Genomic DNA, 25,136 nt, shown 5'->3' on the forward strand with positions numbered 1-25,136 from the left:
GGCACTGGGGAGGAAGGGGTTAACTTTTTTATTTACTGAAAGGGTTAACTGTGTGAGGGGAGTGTTTTACTAGGGGGTGTGTACTGCACGGGAACAAGGCTGATCCGAAGAGATAAACTCTTCTCTCCGGATCAGCATGTCAGAAGCTGACAGGGGACTGACAGAAAGCACGGCTGCATTGTAAACACTGCAGCCATTCTCCCTGTCAGTGATTGCCGCTAATCGCCGGGACATGGTAGGTAATGACCGGCCATGACCCGGCGACTGACACCCGCGTCCGTGATCGGCGGGACGGGTAGGGCGGGTGCGTGCCCTCTACCTGTTTTGCAAACGCACATTTTAAAATGTGGTTTTGTCCGCCGTGCTGACCTGCCACCGTATTTCCACAGTGGCTGGTCGGCAAGAAGTTAATAGACAGTGTTCATACTACATTAAAGTGGAACTATACCCTTCTATAGCCATCTTAGCCTCTATTTCATCTTAAACTGCCAAGATGCTGACCAGTTATGACACCATCCATTTCATGGTTTGACAGTTTGGTTGAGAGCACAAGCATTTGTGACAGTTATATTCCTGGCATGTGCTGGGCATGTAATATGTTTTTCTAAACTGTTTAATTGGTTTAGTTCTGTTTAAATAGCAAGTTCTGATATCAAAATCTACTGTTTTTGAAAATATAATTCTACTACTAAAAGCTAACATAACAACATAAAGTGAACCTGTCAGCAATATTTAAACGGTTAACATCAAAAGTCTTATCTATGAGCAGAAACCAGGTGTCTGCTATTACCTGTACTGGAAATAAAACCCTACCATGTGTCCTTCTCGACTTCTCTACTCTACTCTCATTGTTGGTAGAGGATTGATTTCCCTGAATTTTAGAACAAAAGCCATACCTGTTGTTAATGGTCACTAAGGCCTGCTCACTGAGCAAGGGGGTGGCAGCTGGACAGGACTTAACTAAAAAGTCAGGGAAGTCAAATCACAAGAAAATAGTTTTTCTAAATTATAAGGATATTAGAGTTTACATACAAAAAAAACCAACAGAGAAAGGCAGGCGGACAGCCGTGGTGAATTGGAAATTTTTAAAGTAAGTCAGAATCAGACCTTAATTTGGAATTCTTACTGCCCTTAAAAAGGCTTACTGATGTTTAGGTCCCTGTATGAATGGTCCCTGCAACAGCAAAGGAGCTCCAGCTTCTGAGCTCCTTTCCTCCTCATAACCCAGTTACTGAGGCACATTAACAATACTGTTCATCTTTGTGCCTCTGCCTTCTCTCTCTGAATAAACTTTATAAAAGCCACCCCCAACTTTTGAAGTGCCAAGCAGTTCTCCAATCACAACTGCAGAGGGCGGCTTTCTCCCAAGTAAGAAGTGAGGTAGGCAGCTCTCCTCAAGTAAAGGGAATGATCCCTAAAGTCAGCTCCTATTTGGTCTGCTCTAGATTCCAATCAGAAGCTGAATATAGAGTAATTATACCCTTGGAGTGTATGCACTAAACTCAAGTGCAAGAGAGGGGATTTTTAGAAAGATTTTAGGGACAGCACAGTGGCTAAAAGGTTAGCCCTTCTGCCAGCAGCACTAGCGTATTCAGTTTGAATCTCAGCCACGGCACCACCTGCCTGGAGTTTGCATGTTCTCGTGGTGCCTGCTTGGGTTTCCTTCGGGTACTCCAGTTTCCTCCTACACTCTGCAGACAAGTTGGAAGTTTAATTGGCTCCTGTCTAAATTGGCCCTAGTATGTGTGAATGTGAGTTAGGGACCTTAAACTGTAAGCTCCTCGAGGGCTGGGAACTGATGTGAATGTACAATATATATGTAAAGCAATGTGTAAATTGACAGCGTTATACAAGCACCTGCGATAAATAAAATAAAAAATAAATACTGATGATCTTTTTTGCCTTGTAGTCACACTTTAGCTGAGTTGATTAGTTGTAAATATGGTGACTAAATATTTGATATCACAAACTACAAAAGGAAAATATGAGGTAGGCTACAAAGAGGGAATTGAGAAATATAAAGACCAAATTCTTTATGTGGCTTTTTAAATTTTGATGTTCAATGATGAGACATTTTTACCAAAGTCAGTTTCCACTGTGATGTTCAAGCAGGTTACTTTCTGCTTTTATATACATAAATATATTATAGAATATTCAGAGTTATTACAGCTGGTTGCCCACACTGAAGATGCTGGCCCCAGGGAGAGAAGACAGTCAATGGAAGCAGGACACTGCTGGACCTAGGAACAGGTAGGACGGAGGAGAGGGTTCTTCTGCACAGTAGAGCCGAGTGGCTAGCCCGCTATTCTAACGCAGCGGTGGCGGGAATACCTGGCCAGCCGCTCTATATTCGTTCCATAAGACGCACAGACATTTTCCCCCATTTTTTTGGGGGAAAAAAGTGCGTCTTATGGAGCGAAAAATACAGTATTTTAATTATAAAAACATAATGCACTAGTAATACAATATTATTTGCATATAATAAAGTGATTCTTACTCACCTGCTGGTATTATTCCAAGTGGTAGTGTTGCTCTGACAGGACTGAAGTTGGCATTTATGTTTTTCCCAGCATCCATCTGGGCTCTGAGAAGAAGACCGTGAGCAACTTCACTGACTGTTCCATCACCCCCAACACAAACGATTCTGCAGAAATGAGCATATCGTTATATTTATTTCCTCTGCATTCTTTGTAGTTTACAGCTGGGATTAATAAAAGCAAATAAAATGAAATATGAAGGACACATGTTGGGTAATTTGCATATTTAAAATATTACTAGTATCCTGGCACAGCTACTTTGAAACAAGAATAAAACTGATCAGTTTAAAAAGTGACAAACTTGGAGAAGTAGTGCCAGTATTTCACTCTAATAACTCTTTCATTCCATCATACTTTTCGGTGATGTAAAGCCTGTTCCTCAGTCTATCTTCATAATATTCTGCTGCATTCCAATAAATTATGGAGAAGCGAGGATGCTGGAAACATTTTACATAAATACAGGCACCATTTAGAAGGGTGTTAATTATCATTAATATGCAAAGAAAGTAATTACTATCATGCATTGGAAAGTTAAATTTATTCCTTGATTGCTTCTTTAGCGAGTTTTTATTTATATACCATAATACAGGGAAATACCTGTCAGGGTAATGATAAACAGGAAAGTTACATACACTATGAGCAAAAGTTTGCAGACCACTCACTTATATGAGCTTATTCGACATCCAATTCTCAAGCCATGGCCATTAATATGGAGTTGCCTCTCTCTCACCTCCTTTCCAGCTAAAACTGTCTCCAATTTTCTAGGAAGCTTTCCACACGATTTTGCAGTATGTCATTTTTGTCCATTCAGCCAAAACAGCATTTGTGAGATCAGGGCCGGTGCTAGACTATTTTACACCCTAGGCAAGACCAGCTACTTGCACCCCCCTCAGGGCTCCATTCCGGGGTCACCCCTCCATCATCCCCCGGGGCTCCTTTCCAGGGGTCACACAGCAGCCCTGTATAAAGCACATTGTGTGACTATGGAGGTTACACACACCAGATGTGTACTGAGAGGACACCAAAATCACCTCCCATCACCTGACCTCCCTGCATGACTCCATTATGGGGCAAGGGGGGTCCTGTCCATCTCCACTGTGACCAGTCAGTGATCTCTGTACATTCAGTCTAGCAATGGGGGGGGGGGAATCAGTTGTTCCCCGTGGCAACCATCCCTCCCCCCCTCCACTATTTACTATCCCCGGATCCTCTCTGCCACCACAAACTGAACCACACTGCATGCTGGGAGGAATCATCCCCGACTCCACCCACACCCCATCCCGACTCCTCCAACACCCCGTCCCACCGCACAGCAGATTTTCTTTGACCCCCACCTCCACATCCCTCAAACCTCACCCAGAGCCCGCGCCTACTCTCCAAAGACTAGACGAGGTGAGGTCAGATGATCATTAGTGTAGCAGGAAGATCTGTATCCTGATAAAATATGTATCCCCTGCAGCAACGGGATACAGATCAACAGCTACAATGGGGAACCGGGAGGCGGGCTCAGCTGTCCTGGGAACACCAGTAGACTGGGACAAATACAGCACAGCCGATGTCTGCCTGAGGGAAGAGTGACAACAGGCAAACAGCTGAGTGTTAAGAAGCTGGCGGAGAGTAGGGAGATCAGAGGCCTTGGATGCGCTCTAGGTGGCTGCTTAGTTCACCTAGCAATAGCGCTAGCCCTGTGTGAGATCAGATTTTGTTGGATGAGAAAAACTGGCTTGCAACTGGCATTACAACTGATCCCAAAGGTGTTTATTATGGTTAGGTCAGGGTTCTGTTCAGGTCACTCCACACCAAACTCCTCAAACCATATCCTTATGGACCAGGCTTTGTACAGGGGCACAGTCATTCAGGATCCGGTCTTACTCAAACTGTTGTCACAAGGTTCAATGTGCACAACTATCCATATTCTGGTTTTGTAAGCTGTAGCTTTAACACTGCCATGCACTAGAAGCACTGGAACTCAATAATGTGAACATACTTATGGCCATATATTGTACCATCAGATTATGGATATTTGGTAATTTTGACATCCACACCACATACAAATAAGTTAGCACAGTTTACAGCCGGTTTTTATCCAAAGTGTTTTTTGAAATGGGAGGATTTAATTATGGAGCAACGGAACCTGGACCAATATAGCTAATTTTTAATAAAGTGAAGTGTAGGGATTAAATAAAAGTTGAATATTTGCAATAGTTAGCTGGGTTCTAATGCCTATGGAAAAATAACAGAGGAACACACACACACGCATATACACACACACACATATATATACCTATATAAAGCCTCAAACTTTTTAGTTTGTCACTAAATCTTTCACATTGTGCATTCAGAAAATAAAATACAACCTTAATTCCAAAAAAGTTGTGTAAAATCTACATAAAAACAGAATGAAATGATTTGCAAATCTCATAAACTCTTATTTTATTCACAATACAAAATAATTGTACCATTTTAGTAATTCTGACATTGATTGCAGCAACAGATCTCAAAAAAGTTGGGACAGGGCCATGTTTATAATGGTGTAGCATCCCCCTTCTTTTAACAACACTCTGTAAAGTCTGGGAACCAAGGATACTAGTTGCTGGAGTTTTGGGAAAGGACTGTTGTCCCATTCTTGCCTGATGAAGGATTCTAATTGCTCAACAGTCATGTGTCTTCTTTGTCATATTTTTTTTGTTTCAAGATGAGCCTATTTTCAATTGATGAAAGGTCTGGACAGTAAGCACCCAGACTCTTCTACTACAAAGCCATGCTGTTGTCATATTTATTGTAGATGCAGTATGTGGTTTAGCATTGCCCTTCTGAAACATGCAAGGCCTTCCCTGAAAAAATACGTTGTCTGGATGGGAGAATATGCTGCTCTAAAAATCTGGATGTATCTTTCAGTATTGATGGTGCCTTTCCAGGTGTGTAAGCTGCCCAATCCATATATGCTAATGCACCCCCAAGTTGGAAAATCCATTTCCTCTTTAGTCCAGAGGACGAGACACCCACAATTGCCAAAAAAAAATCAAATTTGTATTCATCTGACCACAGAACACCTTTCCACTTTGCACCAGACCATTATTTGGCCCAGAGAAGACAGTGGCTTTTCTGGATCATGTTCAGATATGCTTCTTCTTTGCATGATCAAGCTTTACCTTGAATTTTTGGACAGTATGGAAAACTGTGTTTGCAGACTGTGATTTTTCTAAGTATTCCTGAGTCTGTGCAGTGACGTCCATCATGCCTGTTTTTAATGCAGTGTTGTCTGAGAGTCACAGACATCCAATATTGTGTCTCAGCCTTGCCCCTTGCACACAAAGATTTTTCCAGATTCTTTGAATCTATTGAGAACATTATGTACTGAAGATTTTACGTTGGAAAAACAGTATTCTGAAATTGTTCGACAATTTTTAGATGCAGCATTTCACAGATTGGTGAACCTCTGCCCAGCTTTACTTCTGAAACACTCTGACTTTCTAAGATGCTCCTTTTACACCCAATCATGTTACTGACCTGTTGCCAATTAATCCAATTGTTGGCAAAATGTTCTTCCAGCTCTTTCATGTTAGTACCACTCACTCTGTCAGCTTTTGCCCTGTTCCAACTTATTGAAATGTGTTGCTGCCATCAAATTCAAGATTACCTTATTTTTTTCTTAAAATGGTACATTTTCTTAGTTTAAACATTTGATATGTTTTCTTTTTTCTACTGTGAATAAAATATGGATTTATGAAAACAACTTGTCATGTTCCAATTATTTTGCAGAATGTGGTGTTTTCTCTGAGGTTCTGTGTGGAATCACAGAAACAAAGGAAGAATATACAAATTCAAACCTACAGTTTCCATATATATTGCAAATCATTTTTTGACGACACAATCTTGGTGCAAGGTAACAGTAAAATTTCAAACTGTTAGGGTAGGGTAAGTGTAATTTTTTAGGCTTAGACTAAGGGTTAGAAGTTAAAAATGGAACTCTTTTTGTAGTTTTGGATAGAGTGGAGAACATCTAAAACCTCTCAGACATTTAATTTTTACTTTATATTTATCAGCAATAACAATTGCTTAGAATACAAATTGTAAATGTGTAATTTCCAAAAAAAACAATAAAATAATGTCCACATTAAATAGCAAAAAATTTATATATTTAAAAATCAAAGCTTCTGAAAAAAACAACAACAAAGAATCAGCCTAGGATGAAGTCAATTACTGGTGTACCTAAGAAAACCCCCAAATATCATGTCTTTCAAATGCAGTAAATTACCGGCTGTCAGTAAAATTTCTTTCTCATTACCAAACCATTCTACTTGTGGTTTGCATCGACCGGCAATCTTTTCAATCAGCTTATCTGTAACTCTGAAATGAGTAATTGATTTTTCACTGTGACATGATAATGTACAAATTAAGATGTTGATAAAATGTTTACCGTGTGTTTTCCACTGTAATTACTTCTTTTGGTCTGTTTTTTTTTTTTAATAACATTTTCTCTGTTATGAAGATTAGAGCTGATATAACTCACAACTAGAGAAGAGCAAATCTGTTTACACAGGTCAGAGCTTTCAGCAGATTGGTCCATTTTCTCTCTGGAGGTGTTTGCTATGTAATGTTGCAGCTCCAATAAGAAAACACTTCCATATTTGGAGAGCCTATAAAAATGGCATGAATTCCTTATTAGGCCAATTATTTCATGTTGCTGGAATTCTTGCTCTATATCCCTCTAAAACATTAGAAGAAGAATCTCCAGTGGTTCCTGGAAGGTGACTAAAATCACCCAGGAGCTTGAGCTTCCTATATGTGGGATCAAGGAGGCTTCTGGGAATTCTGCATTTCATGAACTGGCACATGATCCTTTAGATAATCTTTTAAAAGTTGACTAGAATGCCAGGCTAATCTAATAAGTGTTCACTAGGTCAAACCAACAGCAGAGAGAATTTTCCAATGCTTGCTCATCTCTGTCTAGGCTTTAATCTGTGGGAACTCACTTCTCCTTGTGTGCCCCACCAGTACGCTTATCCTGGATTTTCAATAGGTGACTAGTTTTGGCACTGCACAGGAAGTTGTGACCCCTTTATATTCTGACATCTGTATATAGAGGTCAGGGCTTAACCTACCTAGGATTTATAACATTGGGGAAAGGTCATCCAACCCCCAACAGTCTACTGCAAGTCAATATATGTCTAACTCATATCATTTCCTTTTAATTAGCTCATCCTGAATAACTTGAAGATAACATAATGGAACATTCTTCATACACAGTTACATTTATTCAGCTGGGGATCAGATCAAGCTAAAGTGTCAGAACCACATAAATAATGGTGCAAATGAGGGATAAATCAAAGTCCATATACCTGGGTAACAATTAACAAATAAGTCCATAAAGTCCAATGCACAATGCACAAATGGTTGCTGTCTCAAGAGTAAGCCAGCTCTGCTAAAAAAAAGAACACAAAGAAAAAGAAAAGGAGGCACCATCTGAGTGCAGTGTGTTGACTCAGGTTTAATGTAACAGCAGTAATAAAAACTCACAAGATAGAGATAAAAGACACGCTCAACGTGTGATGAAGACTTCTCCCTTCTGATATCCTGGGCAGTCCACCTGGAGTGATGAAGCGGCTGTCAGCGGTGCGGCATAGAGCCGGTGGACGCTGAAAGGGATCTCTTTCATGATGGTGCTTCCTTTTTTTTTCTTAAAGCGTTGGAACTTGTGGTTCATCTCTGGGTAGACTTTTCTTTATAGGCAACTCTAAATCCAAAAAGAGGGGGGCACCAAAGGACTTATAAAATTATTCCCAGTTTACCTGTATGCTTACATCGGTAGCATGGAGGGAGATGACTGGGAATAGGTTTTAGCACAGAAAAAAAGGCAACAGCTCAAAGCCACACTTCTGGCAACTACACCTCGCAACTGCCCTAACTGAATCCTTGGCTGGGTAGGACATCATCTGCTTTTAACGGTCTCTTTCCAGATGCTCCAAGCAAAATAGGTTTGCAGAACCAAAATAAATTAACCCTTTGACTCCCCTTGTAACCAAACACTATGACAATGTTTTCTATTTTGTAAGTGGAAAAGGAAAATTAAAAAAATAGTGTTTCATTCTAATACCAATGTCAGAACCACAATGAAAAAGCTCACTCTTAAAGGACTCCATTTGATGCACGCTAATGTTTTGACAAAGTTTACGATCCCACTCAGATCAATTTTCTTTTTCATAAAAAAAGTTTTTTATCTTTTCAAAGTACAAAAAAGGAGTAAAAGTTCAGTTCTGACAATTACTACGTTGGAGGTTTTCCTTTTTCCATCAAATGATGCAAAAATGCAAACATCAAACTAGAAATTCTTTCAGCCAACACAGTAGACATCAAGTCAGAATTAAACCAAAAGCAAACAGTTAATATATTGCAGCTTAACAATTCTTATATGTGGTGGCTGCATTAGTTTTCTGGTTTAGATTTCCTTTTCTTTATTATCACCTGGCCATCTAGCCAGTGGGACTGTTGTTTTACAACAGAACAAGCTCTCCTGCAAATGTATCAGTTAGAATGTGGAGACAAATCACATACTAGTGACAGGGGTGCCTACAATGATCATTTATTCAGGGAAAACCTTTATCTCAAAAAAAAACAAAAAAAACTGTTGCTGTAAATAAATGTTTACTTTTTGGGTTTAGCACTGCTTTAACAAACCCATAATCTGCATATAAACTTAAAAAAAACCTTCTTCTGAATCTAAATCCTTATAACTAACCCTAATCGGAAGCAAAATTGACCCTCTCACAATGATAAATACTATCAGTAAAGAAACAAATTATACTAGACTAGTATAAAACAATCCACTATTTGTTTATGTGAAGTCTCCTACTGTGACCATCAATAGAGTACTCTATTTTTTTATTTGCATCATCCATACTGTTTTACAGTCGCTGACATCAACCATGAAGCTTCCTTAAAATTAACGGGTTAGTCAATCCAGTTAGCTCAGATGCTTCTAATATCTTTTAAGTCTCTCGGGGCAAATGAATTGAACAAGAGCCTCCTGTTCCAATGTCTTACTCCTCTTTTTTGCATTCTTTGTGATCTACAGTAAAAAAAAAACCTGTCAACAAACATGATCTGTCCGCCTAATAGCTGAAGGATTAATCTAATGCTGGGAACTGAGGTGCAGAAAAATATAACATCCCAAAACCAAAAAAGATATTTAAAAAATTGGGTAATCCAACAAGCCTATGTGCACAGAAAACTCAGTTTTGTGCGGATTGACGCTTTTATCAAACCATTGTTACTACAACATTTTTTCCAACTATTAACAACTAGCAAGCAAGACCATTGGGATGAAACACATTTATGGAGTGTGGTTTTTTTTTGGATGGAGACTATAAGTATCTAGCCACATTATCATTATTAGAACAGATTATCAAAAAACATCTAACTATAGAGTGCAAATCATCTCCTTATATCTGTTCACACCCGAAAAACTCCCTGGTATTACACCTTTTAAATACTGCTAAAGCCCTGATTCCTGTGCAGTGTTTCTGTGGAAAATCTAGTCCAAATGTTAGAAACCAGAGCCTACCCAATATCTCTGTGATATTCTTCTCCCAACCTTATCCCCAGCACACCGTAAAAAGCTAGAAGCCCCTCTCACAGGTGAGGAATTACAAAAGGCGACTGGTTCCTTCCTGACCTGTAAGGCCCCTGGAGATGATGGCATCCCGATGGAAGTATTCAGTCGCTATGGTGATCCTGTCACAACTCCTTGAGGTGTTTAATGCTCCCTTTGGCACTCAATGCCTTTCTCTGTTTATTTTAAGGGCTTTGGTGGTTCTCCTACTAAAAAACAGAAAATACCCAGTGGACCCCAGGTCGTATAGATCTATTTCGCTATTGCAAAGTGATGTAAAGATTCTGGCAAAAGTCTTGGCCCTAAGGCTGAATTAAGTTATGTTGTCTATAATAATAATGGCTCTATTACATAGCAGTCCAGCTAAAATACTTAAAGTGGAGCTCCACCCAAAAGGGGAAGTTCCGCTTTAAGGACTGCTCCCCCACTACCCATTAAGGATTGGCACCTTTGGTTGGCGGAGGGGGGGAGTGGGTACCCAAATTTGACAGGTACCCACTCCCACTTCCGATCTGATCGCCTAGGCGATCGGAAGCAGAAGATGTCCTCCCTCCCTCCCTTTAGTCTTTTGGGACACGTGAAAGGTCCCAGAAGACTATAGGACCATTCATGAAGCGCAGCGCTACTTGCACATGCGCAGTGGGTACCCGGTTGTGAAGCCGCAAGCTGCACAGCCAGGTGCCCACGCTGAAGATGGAATACAGGACGGCTAGTGAAACAGACTGCGGAGGACACAACGCGGGACCGAGGGACAGGCAAGAGGCTGTTTTTTAAAAGTCAGCAGCTACAGTTTTTGCAGCTGCTGACTTTTATTATTTGATCGGGTGAGTGGAACTCTGCTTTAATCGCTACTTCCCTGGCTCCTTTAAGCCCACCTCCAGACCTTCCATTACCTCTGACACGTATTCTGCTTTTTCACACACACACAGAGACTTAATCATTGAGGGCCTTGAAGAGATAGCCTTTGCGAAAGCGCATAAGCATTTCCCAACTTATAATCTCGTTCAGAAAGTATGGAACATGGCTAAACACCTCCAGCGAATCACAGGTTTCATGACATATAGCCCCATCTGGCATAATCACACTTATGTGGAGTTGGCAAAGCTGCGGCACACTGCCTACTGGAAGGTGCATGGGATTCTGTTTCTTTCCCAGATCTTCTTTTGAGATTTTAACAGAGGTTTATTCATAGCCTTCTAATATGCATTTCCACCATTTACAACTACAGCACCCTATTAGAGCACAGGGTAACATGGGGGGGGCTGGGCCCTATTCCTATTTTCAATTTAGTTCAGTCAGCTGACAGTTTCCCGCTGTTATAATATGCTCTTACCCGAATTCCTTAAATTTTATTCTAATTTTGCCCTTCATGTGCTTCATCCTTGAAAATCATTACTTACAAATATAGGTGCTGCCAAAAACTGATGATATGAATAAGTTGTGATTGTGAAGAGTTAGATATTTTTCTTTGCAAAGATAAAACTCCTAAAAGTCCAGTAAAGAGACACTGTAAAATTTTTCTTCGGCTGCATGTGCTTGCTAAGTAGAAATGCTTTTGTACAAAAAAAATTCGAAAGAAAAGTCAAACATTTTTAGATAAGTTTTCAATTTTGTGTTAGGCCTCACTCATAAATGTCTTGGGCTGCATGTGGTCCATGGGCTGCAGGTTGGACACCCCTGCTATAGGAATAGAAGGTCCCTTTGGACACACTACAGAACTTTTAATACTCTGACAGCCCCTCTGGATTTCCTAGCTACAAATATCTGGCAAAGAAGGGTATATATTTTTCTCTTCCTTAACTTCTTACTCTCCCATCATTAACTTTTTTTTTTTCCATTTTCATTACTCTTTTCCTCTCAGCTACTCCCTCAAAAAGGTAACGCCCCACCCCAACGTCACATTTCAAAAGTCCATTTTTTATCATTTCACTTTCATATAAAGTACCAAAAACTGAATTTTATAGAGAAACATGACACATTTATATGTGACCAGTAAGATTTTACCATGCAAAACAAAGGTATGCATTATTTTTTTCTGTGTGATGTAATACTAAAAACTAGACTCCTAGACAATTCATTTTTAAATGTTTCAATCCAAACCCTCACATTATTCCACTAGAAATCACACACTCAAATGGTATATCACACACTCAACGGCACAGTTAGTGCGAACACATTAATTCTTTGGATTTTTCACTTAATATATTTTTGCCTATTTGTACATAGATTGTTAAGCCCTGCAAACATAGTCAGCAATATGTAAATACAGAAAAATGAAAAGAACATTGTTTTAGCTGATAGGACAAAGAATGCTTTTGCAAAGGCTGCACAAAAGAAAACAATGACAATCTTGGGGTCTAATAAGGAGCATAATTATAGTGAAATTACTTGTAAACATATGTTCACACATTTCTGAGTTAACTGTTTTTGCTTTAGGGAACCCTTAATTTTATTAGGAGCTTAATTTCCAGCTTTACTGTATTAACACTTGTCATATACAGAAAACATAATTACATTATATACATGAACCTTGAACCCACAATACAGATAGAAACAGCGATACACCCAAAACTGATGTTTCATTTCTACGTAAATGCATAACAGCTAAATCAGCAGCAGACCTCATCTTTGTTGGGGCTTCGATGTGGCCTACTGTGGCCATTACAAATTAATTTCAACCTCCCTGTTGCATTCTGCATTTGGTTCACACAGTGCCTTGAAAAAGTATTCATACCCCTACTACTAAAATCTAAAAAATTGAGTCCACCTGTGCGCAATTAAATCTCAGTATAAATACAGCTGTTCTGTGAAGCCCTCAGAGGTTTGTTAGAGAACATTAGTGAACAAACAGTATCACAAAGGCCAAGGAACACATCACATTGGTCATTGATAAAGTTGTGGAGAAGTCTAAAGCAGGGTTAGGCTATGAAAAAATATCCCAAGCTTTGAACATCTCATGGAGCACTGTTCAATCCATCATCCAAAAATGGAAAGAGTATAGCACCACTGCAAACCTACAAGACATGGCCGTCCACCTAAACTGACAGGGCAGGCAAAGAGAATATTAATCAGAGAAGCAGCCAAGAGGCCCATGGTTACTCTGGAGGAACTGCAGAGATCCACAGCTCAGGTGGGAGAATCTGTCCACAGGACAACTATTAGTCATGCACTCCACAAATCTGGCCTTTATGGAAGAGCGGTAAGAAGAAAGCCATTGTTGAAAGAAAGCCTTAAGAAAACCCCCTTTTCAGTTTACGAGAAGCCATGTGGGGGACACAGCAAACATGTGGAAGAAGGTGCTCTGGTCAGATGAGACCAAAATTGAACATTTTAGCCTAAAAGCAAAATACTATGGGTGGCGGAAAACTAACACTGCACATCACCCTGAACACACCATCCCACCATGAAACATGATGGTGGCAGCATCATGTTGTGGGGATGCTTTTCTTCAGCAAAGACAGGGAAGCTGGTCAGAGTTGATGGGAAGATGGATGGAGCCAAATACAGGGCAAACTTAGAAGAAAACCTGTTAAAGTCTGCAAAAGACTTGAGACTGGGGAGGAGGTTCACCTTCCAGCAGGACAACCACCTTAAACATACAGCCAGAGCTACAATGGAATGGTTTAGATCAGGGGTCTTTAATGTCCTTCAGGTTTTTGGGGGGCCAGGCTGTGGTCATCGGGATCAGAAATTGTCCTGGCATCAGTTGGAGTAAACAATGCATCTTTGGTATTAGGGGGAGGAATAACAACCCATCATTGGTGTCACTGGGACGAATAACAATCCATCGTTGGTATCAATGGGAGGAATAGTGCTCTATTGTTGGTGTCAGTGGAAGGAATGGTGCTCCATGATTGGTGTCAATGGGAGGAATAGTGCCCTATCATTGATGTCAGTGGGAGGAATAGTGCCCTATCATTGATGTCAGTGGGAGGAAAAGTGCGTCATCGTTGGTGTCAATGAGAGGAATAGTGCCCGGTTGTTGATGTCAGTAGCAGGAATTATGCTCCATTGTTGGTATCAGTGGGAGGAATGGTGTCTTGTATCAATGAGAGGAAAAGTGCCCCAGGGGCCAGATAGAAGCTAGCAAAGGGCCGCAGTTTGGAGACCACTGGTTTAGATGAAAGCATATTCATGTGTTAGAATGGTCCAGTTAAAGTCCAGAACTAAAGCCAATTGAGAATCTGTGGCAAGACTTGAAAATTGCTCTTCACAGATGCTCTCCATCCAATCTGACAGAGCTTGAGCAAAAATGTCACACTCTAGATGTGCAAAGCTGGCAGAGACATCCCCAAAATGAGTTGAAGCTGTAATTGCAGCGAAAAGGGGTTTTGCAAAGTACTGACTCAGGGGGGCTGAATACAAATGCATGCCACACTTTTCAGATATTTATTTGTAAAAAATTCTAAAAACCATTTGTCATTTTCCTTCCACTTCTCAATTATGTGCCACTTTGTGTTGGTCTATCACATACAATTCCAATAAAATACATTTAAATTTTTGGTTGTAACATGACAAACTGTGGAAAATTTTAAGGGGTATGAATACTTTTTCAAGGCACTGTATGTGCTCCAACTGAAGCTCTTGAAATGTGACTATATTACAGCCAGGTACTTTATCAGTAATATCTTGTAGCTTTACAACAGACCAATATATATAAGACACTGGCATTAGTTGGTCCACCAGTGTGTAAATATAACGTGAATATCAATTCTGTGTTCACTTATGGCCACAGAGTGGGTTTAGCTAAGAAGGATTGTGGCAGTGTAACAGTAGAATATATCAGAAACTAGAAAAGCTACAATTTCTTGGGACATTGTGTGAAGTGTTCTTGCCTCCACCAGTAGTCTACAACTCATACTCTAGCTTTTGTCACTCTGCTGCCTGCTCACACACCTGGGTTCCTATGGCAACTCACTCTACAGCAAGGGCAGAGATGAGCGGTTAAAAACAAACTGCTCCAACTTGCTCACTTCACTGGCAGCTGCCATCTTCAAACGTTTGTAGTTTAAAAATTATAAATCCTACACCAAAGAGCTTTATATTGTGGGAATCACAAGACCCAGACCTACATTTTGATGCATAGTATGTCTATGAAATATTAAAAATGAAGACACAGTCGCAGTTTAGAAATTGCCCTTCAAATTTGAGGTGGCTAGAGTGGAGTTTCAATGAATGTCAATGGGCGGCGTGACTATAAACAAATGGTCATATTGTGAACACTATCAGGACTATGGCTTAGCCGTGGACATTTTTAGTGGCAGCAGGGATAGCTGAACATTTTGATATAATATGGAACCAATTTCACCACAAAAACGCCGATATTTCGTGAACCATTTGGCGAAACGTTCCACAAAGTAATAGCACACCAATCGGGAACAATCCGCACGTTTCGGTATATTACTGTCTATGTAGTGTAAAAACTGTGGGAGGAGTTAGGGTGGTAAATTTGGCTATAAGAATAAGAATATATATGTGAGATAACAGTAAGTGGTCTTGCCATGCAAGAACACTTAACTAGCATAATGGGTAATGACCTCTTACTGGCATTTTGGTAAACAAGAGATTTTTTTACATAAACAGTAATACTACTCCACTAGAGGACAGATACCAGGCTCAAGTATGGCTTCTAAAGCCTGGTACATGGACAGTTGAGTCTGCATCATGGACTACCACAACTCACACTAAAGTCAAGCTCCACTAAATCTAGGATACGGAGAACGTGATGCAACTGTATATGCCCATGTTGACTGCTTTACTGACTGGAGCTTCTGATATCTGCAAGACCCAGCTACTGATCAATAACCAAGTTGATGGGATCTTTGCAACTGAAATTGCTATATGATGTTTGGATTCTGATTTTATGGGTAAGCAGTGTTTGCACTAAAATGTACATCATCTTTTCTAGAGTGCCAACATATGTGGACAATAATTATAATCCATTACACAACCACTTTGCCATTAAAATAAACTGTTACCTTGCCCATGCAGGGCAAATAGACAGTGTCTCTGCAAAGCACACCCCCTATCCCCTTTATACTCACCTTGCCTGCACACCTTCCCTAGCACTTCCTGGCTGGCAGCACTATTCTACTCTTCCTGATATATGGTTGCATGTGACTTGCTCCCCTATGACAGTGATTGGGTCAGCAGTTAATTGCTAGACACAAGCAGTGTCACATGACCGAGGGAGTGACATCACCACTCTCCTACATCACCTAAATGGACGGCGCAGAGAGGAAGTGCAGAAAAGATCGGTATAAGGGGGCTGAAAGTGGCCATTTGCAGGGACACTGACACTTTACCCTACATGGCCAAGGTGACAAAGAATCTCTTTAATATGGATGATATTCACCCACTGTGACATAACAGTGTGGAAGGAAATGTGTGATCAACTACTAATGGTAATGTGTATAAGAAATAATTTAAGAAATGTTTTTCACTTCAATAAAGGAATATCGAGGTCCCACAATGCAGTAAAAATATAACAGACTATGCAAAAAAATAAACATTGAGAGGATAAATATATAAAAATTAGATCCACAGTTTTTTCTGATCACAGGTTTCGTAGGCCTTCCACATGCACCTTAGGACAAATGTGTCGCCAAGTTTCCTCCCTAATCTGTCCACCTCTAGATTGGCTAGACAGATCCTCTTGATCTTGGAAATTTTATTCAGCGTAGAGGTAATCCTCCTATCACTATGACAGCCAGTCTTAATGGCGAAAAGGAATGTGTGTGAGACAGAAAAAGGGCAGGCCCAGTCTTTAAACTTTCCCAGGAAAGGTGACCTGGGCCCTGGAGTTGACACAAAAAGGTAACCTCTGCTTATGCATTTTTTCATCATACAGTGCCTTGAAAAAGTATTCATATCCATTAAAATTTTCCATATTTTGTCATGTTACAAACAAAAATATACATTTATTTATTGGGATTTTATGTGATAGACCAACACAAAGTGGCACATAATTGTGAAGTGGAAGGAAAATGATAAATGGTTTTCAAAATTACAGCTGCAAGTCTTTTTTGCTATGTCTCTTACCAGCTTTGTACATCTAGAAAGTGACATTTTTACCCCTACTTCTTTGCAAAATAGCTCAAGCTCTGTCAGATTGGATGGAGAGCGTCTCTGAACAGCAATTTTCAAGTCTTGCCATAGATTCTCAATTGGATTTAGATCTGGACTTTGACTGGGCCATTCTAACACATGAATATGCTTTGATCTAAACCATTCCATTGCAGCTCTGGCTGTATGTTTAGGGTCGTTGTCCTGCTGGAAGGTGAACCTCCTCCCCAGTCTCAAGTCTTTTGCAGACTTTAACAGGTTTTCTTTTAAGTTTGCCCTGTATTTGGCTCCATCCATCTTCCCATCAACTCTGACCAACTTCCCTGTCTTTGCTGAAGAAAAGCATCCCCACAACATGATGCTGCCACCACCATGTTTCACAGTGGGGAATGGTGTGTTCAGGGTCAGTGTTAGTTTTCCGCCACCCATAGCGTTTTGCTTTTAGGCCAAAAAGTTAAATTTTGCTTTAATCTGACCAGAGCACCTTCTTCCACGTATTTGTATGTGTCCCCCACATGGCTTCTCGCAAACTTTCAACAATGGCTTTCTTCTTGCCACTCTTCCATAAAGGCCAGATTTGTGGAGTGCACGACTAATAGTTGTACTGTGGACAGATTCTCCCACTTGAGCTGTGGATTTCTGCAATTGCTCAAGAGTTACCATGGGCCTCTTGGCTGCTTCTCTGATTAATGCTCTTCTTGCCCGGCCTGTCAGTTTAGGCGAATGGCCATGTCTTGGTAGGTTTGCCGTTGTGCCACACTCTTTCCATTTTCGGATGATGGATTGAACAGTGCTCCATGAGATGTTCAAAGCTTGGGATATTTTTTCTATAACCTAACCCTGCTTTAAACGTCTCCACAACGTTATCCCTGACCTGTATGGTGTGTTCCTTGGTGTTCATGATGCTGTTTGTTCACTAGTGTTCTCTAACAAGCCTCTGAGCGCTTCAGAGAACAGCTGCATTTATAGTGAGATTAAATTACACACAGGTGGATTCTATTTACAAATTAGGTGACTTCTGAAGGAAATTGGTTGCACTAGATTTTAGGTAGGAATAGCAGAGTAAAGGGGGTTGAATACAAATGCACGCCACACTTTACAGATATTTATTTGTAAACTATTTTGAAAACCATTTATCATTTTCCTTCCACTTCACAATTATGTGCCCCTTTGTGTTGGTCTATTACATAAAATCCCAATAAAATACATTTATGTTTTTGGTTGTAACATGACAACATGTGGAAATTTTCAAGGGGCATGAATACTTTTTCAAGGCACTGTATGTTTGCTTTAAATGCCCAAATTTGTGACAGATGCAGTTTATTGATATACTTCCTTCTATGGTAAACATAAAAATCCACGTGTCATTTATGTTCTGCTAAATCTGCTATGTAAGCAGCTAAAAATTATTTCTATTAAGCAGCTATGCACTTGAACAACATACCCGTCAAATTCTTGAAGTTCACATTCTTTTAGCAAAGTAAGAGCATGTTCTGTATATTTAGTTTCTACAGGGAAAAAAAACAACACAAAATTGAAATGTCTTAAGATAATACAGTCAATTTAGTAAACTTTTTACTGAGATTTTGCATATTAAAATGAAACCTAATAAAATATAAAAGTGTTCTATAAACTCTAAAGAGAACACAGGAATTTCTGAAAAAACATTAACTGAAATGCCAGCTTTGCTCAAAAGAAAATTTCTCCAGGCCAACTAAATACATTGCAAAGATTTTATAACATAGGTTTCAGATCCTTACCTTCTTCTTCTTAAATCAATCCTGTCTACATTAAAATGAAAAACCTAAAAGGAAAGTGTCTGCAATAGAAGAGCTGTTAAAGTTACTCCTCTGGCAATCCATCTCCAGCATTACAGCCTCCATTAGTATCTTCAGCTTTTAACATTTCTGGGAAGCCTGTGTCCCCTGCCATACACTGTGGTTTCATTCCCCAACCCCTATGTGTCTAAAGTAGCACAGTAGCTTTTGTCATTTTTACAGTTATTAGGTAACATGAAGTGCTCTTCTACAGAATGGTAAAGGGATAGAAATATTCCGGACAGAAATATTAGAGCAGCCATTTTTGATTAGTTGGTGAAGATGTGCTCAGAAAGATATGTATGTGTGCTGCCTTTGCTTTAATACTAAAAATTCTAGTTCTCTGGCTCAGTTGCTGATCTTTTGGCTTTACTAATTGAGTCAATGGAACAAAATATCAGGCAACTAGCATTTTCAGAAGTGTTCAGCAAAGGCAGCTTTCAGCAGAAATTGCCTCTGAGCATATATAATTCAACAAAAAGGTTTAAATATTTCCTTCTAAAAACAGGCTGTTCTATAACTTAGCACCCTCAGCTCAATAACGAATTTGATAGCCATGAAATAGCCATGAAATGGACAGGTTATAGGCTAACCTAAACAGCCTACATGCACCTCACCAGGTGGCTCACTATGGCATCTGGCTCATAACTGGCACATACAGGAGCATACTTTGGAGGTGAAAATTCTTACAAATTCAGGAGTTCTTATTATTGCACACAACAATTTTGGAACATGTGCAACCTGTCTGAATCTATGTTTGCTTCAATAAGAAAAGGAAAGAAAAGTTAACTGTGACTGTGCCTGGGAGAGGTGCACAATAGCAGTGAGTCTAGTGGTAGACCAGTCCACTCATATTCAGGGACATGTCCGCTCATCTAGCCTTTGGTAAGGATGCTGCTATAGGTGCAGGCTATTGAGAAACTATGACAGCACCACCATTATTCCATCACAACAATGCATGCTTCAAATAAAGGTTCAGATTTTATAAAATCCTCAGCTCTCCATTAAGCTGTGGGCTATAAAATTACTAAAGAGTACCCCTCTGTAAGGATTTAAAGCAGTATTAAAGTCTCTATCAGAAACTAAAATAATGTGACCCCACTGCAGGTTTAAGCCATAATGTAATAATATGCAATGCATACTAGTACATTATGAGAGACATACCTAAAAATGGAGACCTCCAATGCTGGGCTATCACTGCTTCCAAAGAGTCCCAGGCACTTCCACATTTAACCCAATCCTATTTCCGGGTTCCCAATCTTTGGGCGATTGATTGGCCAGGATGTGGTGACATCACTCTCTCGCATGCACACAGCAGTCACACCACAGCGACACGCAGAAAGGGCCATAAATGCGGTCTGAGCTACGCATGCCAGGCTCAGGTCATATTACCTTCTTACAGGCAGGGGACATTTATGACAGAAGAGACCTCTAGGGTCTCTTCTGTTATAAAAACCCTGCCTGTAGGCGGATTTTTAAAGAAGAGAGTTTACTACCACTTTAAAGGAAATATTTAAGGACAGAAATATAGGAAATAACACTCAGAATTGTTTTTCAAAGTTGAGACTCTAGTACTGCCTTCCTGATCTGAACTTTACTCCCTACCCGAGCAATGAGTCACTGGCCCGGAACAAGCGAGCAGGACTGTTCAAACTTTCACTTTTTAGTAGAAGCTGTCAAAATCCCCAAACTCAAGCACTGGCCATCTCCATATACTAGAAAACAGGATAGCCACTGATAAGCAATCCAATGCTCAACCAAGATATTATATCTTCCAGTGCCTTGTTACCCACTCCCATCTACCGAATTATATTATTGTAATGACTGCACACTTTACACCAAATCATTGAATCCAATAAAACTGGAAAGAACTTAATTTCCAATCTACTTACCTAAGACAAGTTGAAAATAAGTGCCCACGAGCAGAAATAAAGACACACATTCCTTGTGGTGTAATTGGCCATTAATAAATGGCATGAAGGTCTAGCAGACTCATTCACCTTGCCAATCGTTCCATGTCTGCTGCCCCTCTCTGCCAATCCCTCCACTGGCTTCCTCTTACTAAACAAATTCATTCAAAATACTAACAACAACATGCAAAGCCATCCAAAACTTGGCCCCCAGCCTTCCAAAACCTCAATTTCTCTAGATCCCGTAACCTCCTCCAATGCTCACCTCCAGGACTTCTCCAAAGCCTCTCCCTTCCTATGCATCTCCCTATCCCAATCTGTCTATCTCTTACTCTGTCCACTTTTAGGTGATCCCTGAAAACCTTTCATTTCAGAGAAGCCTATCTTGCCCCCACCTAACAACTGTTCTTTTATTTTCACTATCAGCTCATTCCACCCACAGTTATTATATTTTGTATCACTTGACCCTCCCCTTTAGATTTTAAGTTCTAACGAGCAAGGTCCTCTGATTCCTCCTGTATTGGTTTGTACTGTAATTTTACTGTCTGCCTTCATGTTGTAAAGTGCTACACAAACTGTTGGCACTATATAAATCCCAAATCATAATAATAATAATGCAGAAAGGGGAAGAAGATATGATAAAATCATAATGGAATATGTTATGTAACCATTTGGATACCAATTAGGCTTATCAGAGATCTTTAATAATAAAAATTATAGCTAGGGATTCAAAATCCAGTGCAATTAAAAATATGCATAATATTTTTAACTGCTCTTTGAAGTCTACAGAAAGAGCAAATATACTCAGGAGATAACTGCTACAAAAAGCCAAATACCAGTAGCTGCTCAGCAAATCTCAAAGAGAAGGGTGGCACAGCCACATACCAGAATACGTACCCTCTAGAGGAAATGAATCTGTCACTCTACATTGTCATCTTGGCCTCTTGCGATGCCCTCTGCAGCGCATGAAATGCCAGAGCAAAACGGATAAGCTGAGCTGCAGATGGCAGAGAGCAGAGCAGCCACGTTTAGCATTTTCTAGGGCGACAGTGCCAGAAGAGACTGCACAGCTGTAACCAACCATCAAAGATTCTTTTTGACTGACATGACACTTACAGATGGATATTTTGTGTAAGAATGTACATCGTTATATGCAAGATTACATAAATCTTTCATGCTTGTCTGTTCTTGGTTATGGTCTGGTATAAGAATGACTTGTAGGGTTTTTTGGTATTCTAGACAAGATAACATGGCATTCCCTATTGCTTACTTGAAATATTATATGCAGGAAATATTCAATAGCTCAGTAATAGATTTTGGGATTGAACTGAAATAGACACATAAAGACTGCGTGAGGCCAAATATGTTTCATCTCTCTAAATAAAAAGATAAGTTCATTGTGTGTGCTTGTGTTTGAATAATAGGTGCAAATTGTAGGGCCCTCGAACCCCTTGTGTATTGTATTGTTACTGTATTGTCTCATGTTCTGTCCCCCTTGCTATTGTACAGCGCTGAGCAAACCCTTTGGCGCTATAGAAATACTGTATATTAATAATAATAATAACTGTAGGTGCAAATAAAATTAAAGTATATCTTTATTTTTAGAAGTTTTTTTGGTTTTGAATAGAGTAGGGAAGGGTTAGAACTCCCTTTCAGATTCTTATTGCTGTCTGTGTCTCTGATGGGAAAATTCATCCTCTTTGTATGTCCTGGTGACCATTGACACCAAAATGGAAAGTGGGAGAATATCCAGAATTATGAGCTGTCAGGAAGAGAGAATTAGGGACATTTGTTCGTGTAACAACTGTCTAAAAGGGGATTTCCCTTTCATTAGCGCTGTGTAAATTGATGGTGCTATATAAGTACCTGTACTAATAATAATAATGTTTATTCTTAATGTCCTTGCATGTGAATAGGTATTTGCAAAGTGAATTTTCACAACCTGCACTAAGTTAAGGAAAAATTCCCTTGCAAGGTGAATAGTCTATTTGTCTTTAGTAAATCAACCACATTATCTGCATAGCTGGTCCAAAAATGGATACCTGCTAAATATGCAGATACCAACTCTTAGGTAAATTAGAACAAAGAATAGGTACCTGCGTACATAGGAGTTTTTGCTATACTATCTTTTATCCTTAGTTACGTGATTTTCAGGATCAGCTGTTTATTGTGCAGTTTTTCCTGCAATTATTGATTTTTCCTGTAAATTGAGAAATACAAGCAGATGGAAGCCATTACAGGTAAACCACTTGTGGCTACATGTTCTGGTTTGATGTGAAATGACAGAGAAGTTGTGGTGAATTTTCCTTCTGATCAATTCCATTAAGGATACAGAGACAAGTGTACATGTGTATTACTGGGAGGTGATGCTTTTGCCCCCGTCTGTTCAGTGTCTACTCTCATAGCTTGGCTCCAAGCTAAAAGGCAGGCTGAGCACAAACTAAATAATTTCAGTTGCTGAAATAAGGGACCAACTAATGTTAAAGAAGAACTTCAAGATCCTGTTGTCTTTGCATTATCAGATCCCTCTCCCCAGGCTCTACTAGATTGCTGAAAGAGTGTTAATGAAAATTACTCAATTTTCATGTAATAGCCGATTAGACACAATGTCATCATGTCCCTGAAAATAATGCACTAATTCTGGGCCCCAGGAGGAGGAATTTATGATATCTGAATGTTACATCCATGCAGGGGAACCACACTACATTTCCCACAACTCCTAGGGAAATGGAGGTCATAGCAGCCGTGTGTGTAGGCGGAGCTTGGGCTGAGCAAGCCTGTCATTAGACGATGCATTAACAGTGAGCAGTTCAGACAGGGGGTCTCAGACCCCCAGGTCTACGCACTTCAGTGAGCAGGGATTTAGTTACACCCCTGCTTGCTGAAACAGAACTACAGCGGGGAAGTTACAAGACTGGTGGCTGGGGCAATAGAGGACAAAGCAGCCATAGGTCCTACAAAGCAGAAATCACAGGGAATGGAGCCTGTGATTTAAAAAAAATTCACATCAATTTTCTCTTGGATTAAAGACTAAGGAAAGAAATGAAGTAATATCTTCTCAAGGGAGGAATGTACGAGCAACAGCAGGGGAAAAGGTTTTTGCTCGGACTTCTGCTTTAATATATTCAGCCATCTCAGGTTCAGAAAACGAAATAAAATTGTCAAGGACCCCTGTGAGTGCCACGATCGCGCTCGGGTCTGCACATGCGCGGTGTGCCCGGCCGCACTAGTGTGCGAGCACTGGGACCAGGGCACCTGCAATTGCAGCGGCGCTCGCGCATGCGCACTTGTGATCGAGGGCGCGAGCCTGGCACCAATCAGGGCGCAGGGCGCCCTATTTAAAACAGGTTAGAACTGCATTGAATTGCCGTATAGTCTTATCTGTTTCCTGAAGTTCCTGATTAGTAGATTGTCTTTTTGCTGACCCTGCCTGACCCTGATTTGCTGTCTGTCTCCTGTTCTGATCCCTGGCTTGTCTGACCATTCTCCTGCTTAACCCTGCACGTTCTGATCTGCTGTTAACGAACCCGGCTTGTGACCTGTTTATTCCTCTGCCTGCTGATTTTGTACCACGCCGCCACCACTGTTACGGACTGTTACATAGAATCATTTCTGTTTAGACTGGATTGCTCCTTTAATAAACAAAATACCCATTAGGCCTCATTCATACTTACATGTGGGGCCAACTCTCAGGTGACTCAGCTGGGTTTCCTGAGCATAGCTGAAGAAGGGGAACCCAAAACTCAGTGTATTCAAAAACACATGTCCGATTACAAGTAATTAGCTGTGAATTGCTGCGGGCACTGTCAGCTTTCCACTGCCTTGAATTGGGCTTCCTGCCCACAGCAAGGAAAGCCCACCAAGTCCCCCACAGGTAATCATCAATGACCTCACATGCAAGTGTGAATGGGGTCTTAGTTATATACAATATGTACATGTTATGTGGATATGTATTTACTTGTGCTTGCATCATCATTTAGCACATACAGTAAATCTGTATGGAGTTTGCATGTTCTCCCATGTATTTGCATGGATTTCTTCCCACAATTTAAAGACATGCTGGTAGGTTAATTAGCTAATGTCCAGATTGGCCCGTTTCTATGTATATGTATGTAAGTGAGATAGGGAGCTTCAACTCCTTGAGGGCAAGGAATGATGTGAATTACTACTATGTAAAGCACTGTGTAAATTGTCA

The 25,136-nt window shown here is 40.2% G+C and overlaps 1 protein-coding gene across 1 annotated transcript in view; it reads right to left on the reverse strand.

The window, feature by feature from the left end:
• CERKL (CERK like autophagy regulator) overlaps positions 1–25,136 on the reverse strand; it is a 184,085-nt gene that overhangs the window by 37,957 nt on the left and 120,992 nt on the right. The window contains exons 4-5 of the mRNA XM_089680833.1: positions 18,659–18,722; positions 2,502–2,644 (exon numbers count right to left, since the gene is read on the reverse strand). Of these exons, the coding sequence (XP_089536959.1) occupies positions 2,502–2,644; positions 18,659–18,722 (207 nt within the window). The remainder of the gene's footprint in view (positions 1–2,501; positions 2,645–18,658; positions 18,723–25,136) is intronic.

Source organism: Staurois parvus, unplaced genomic scaffold (genome assembly GCF_062004578.1).
Source record: "Staurois parvus isolate SC_StPar_1 unplaced genomic scaffold, SC_StPar_1.0 ptg000251l, whole genome shotgun sequence".
Lineage (NCBI taxonomy): Eukaryota > Metazoa > Chordata > Amphibia > Anura > Ranidae > Staurois > Staurois parvus.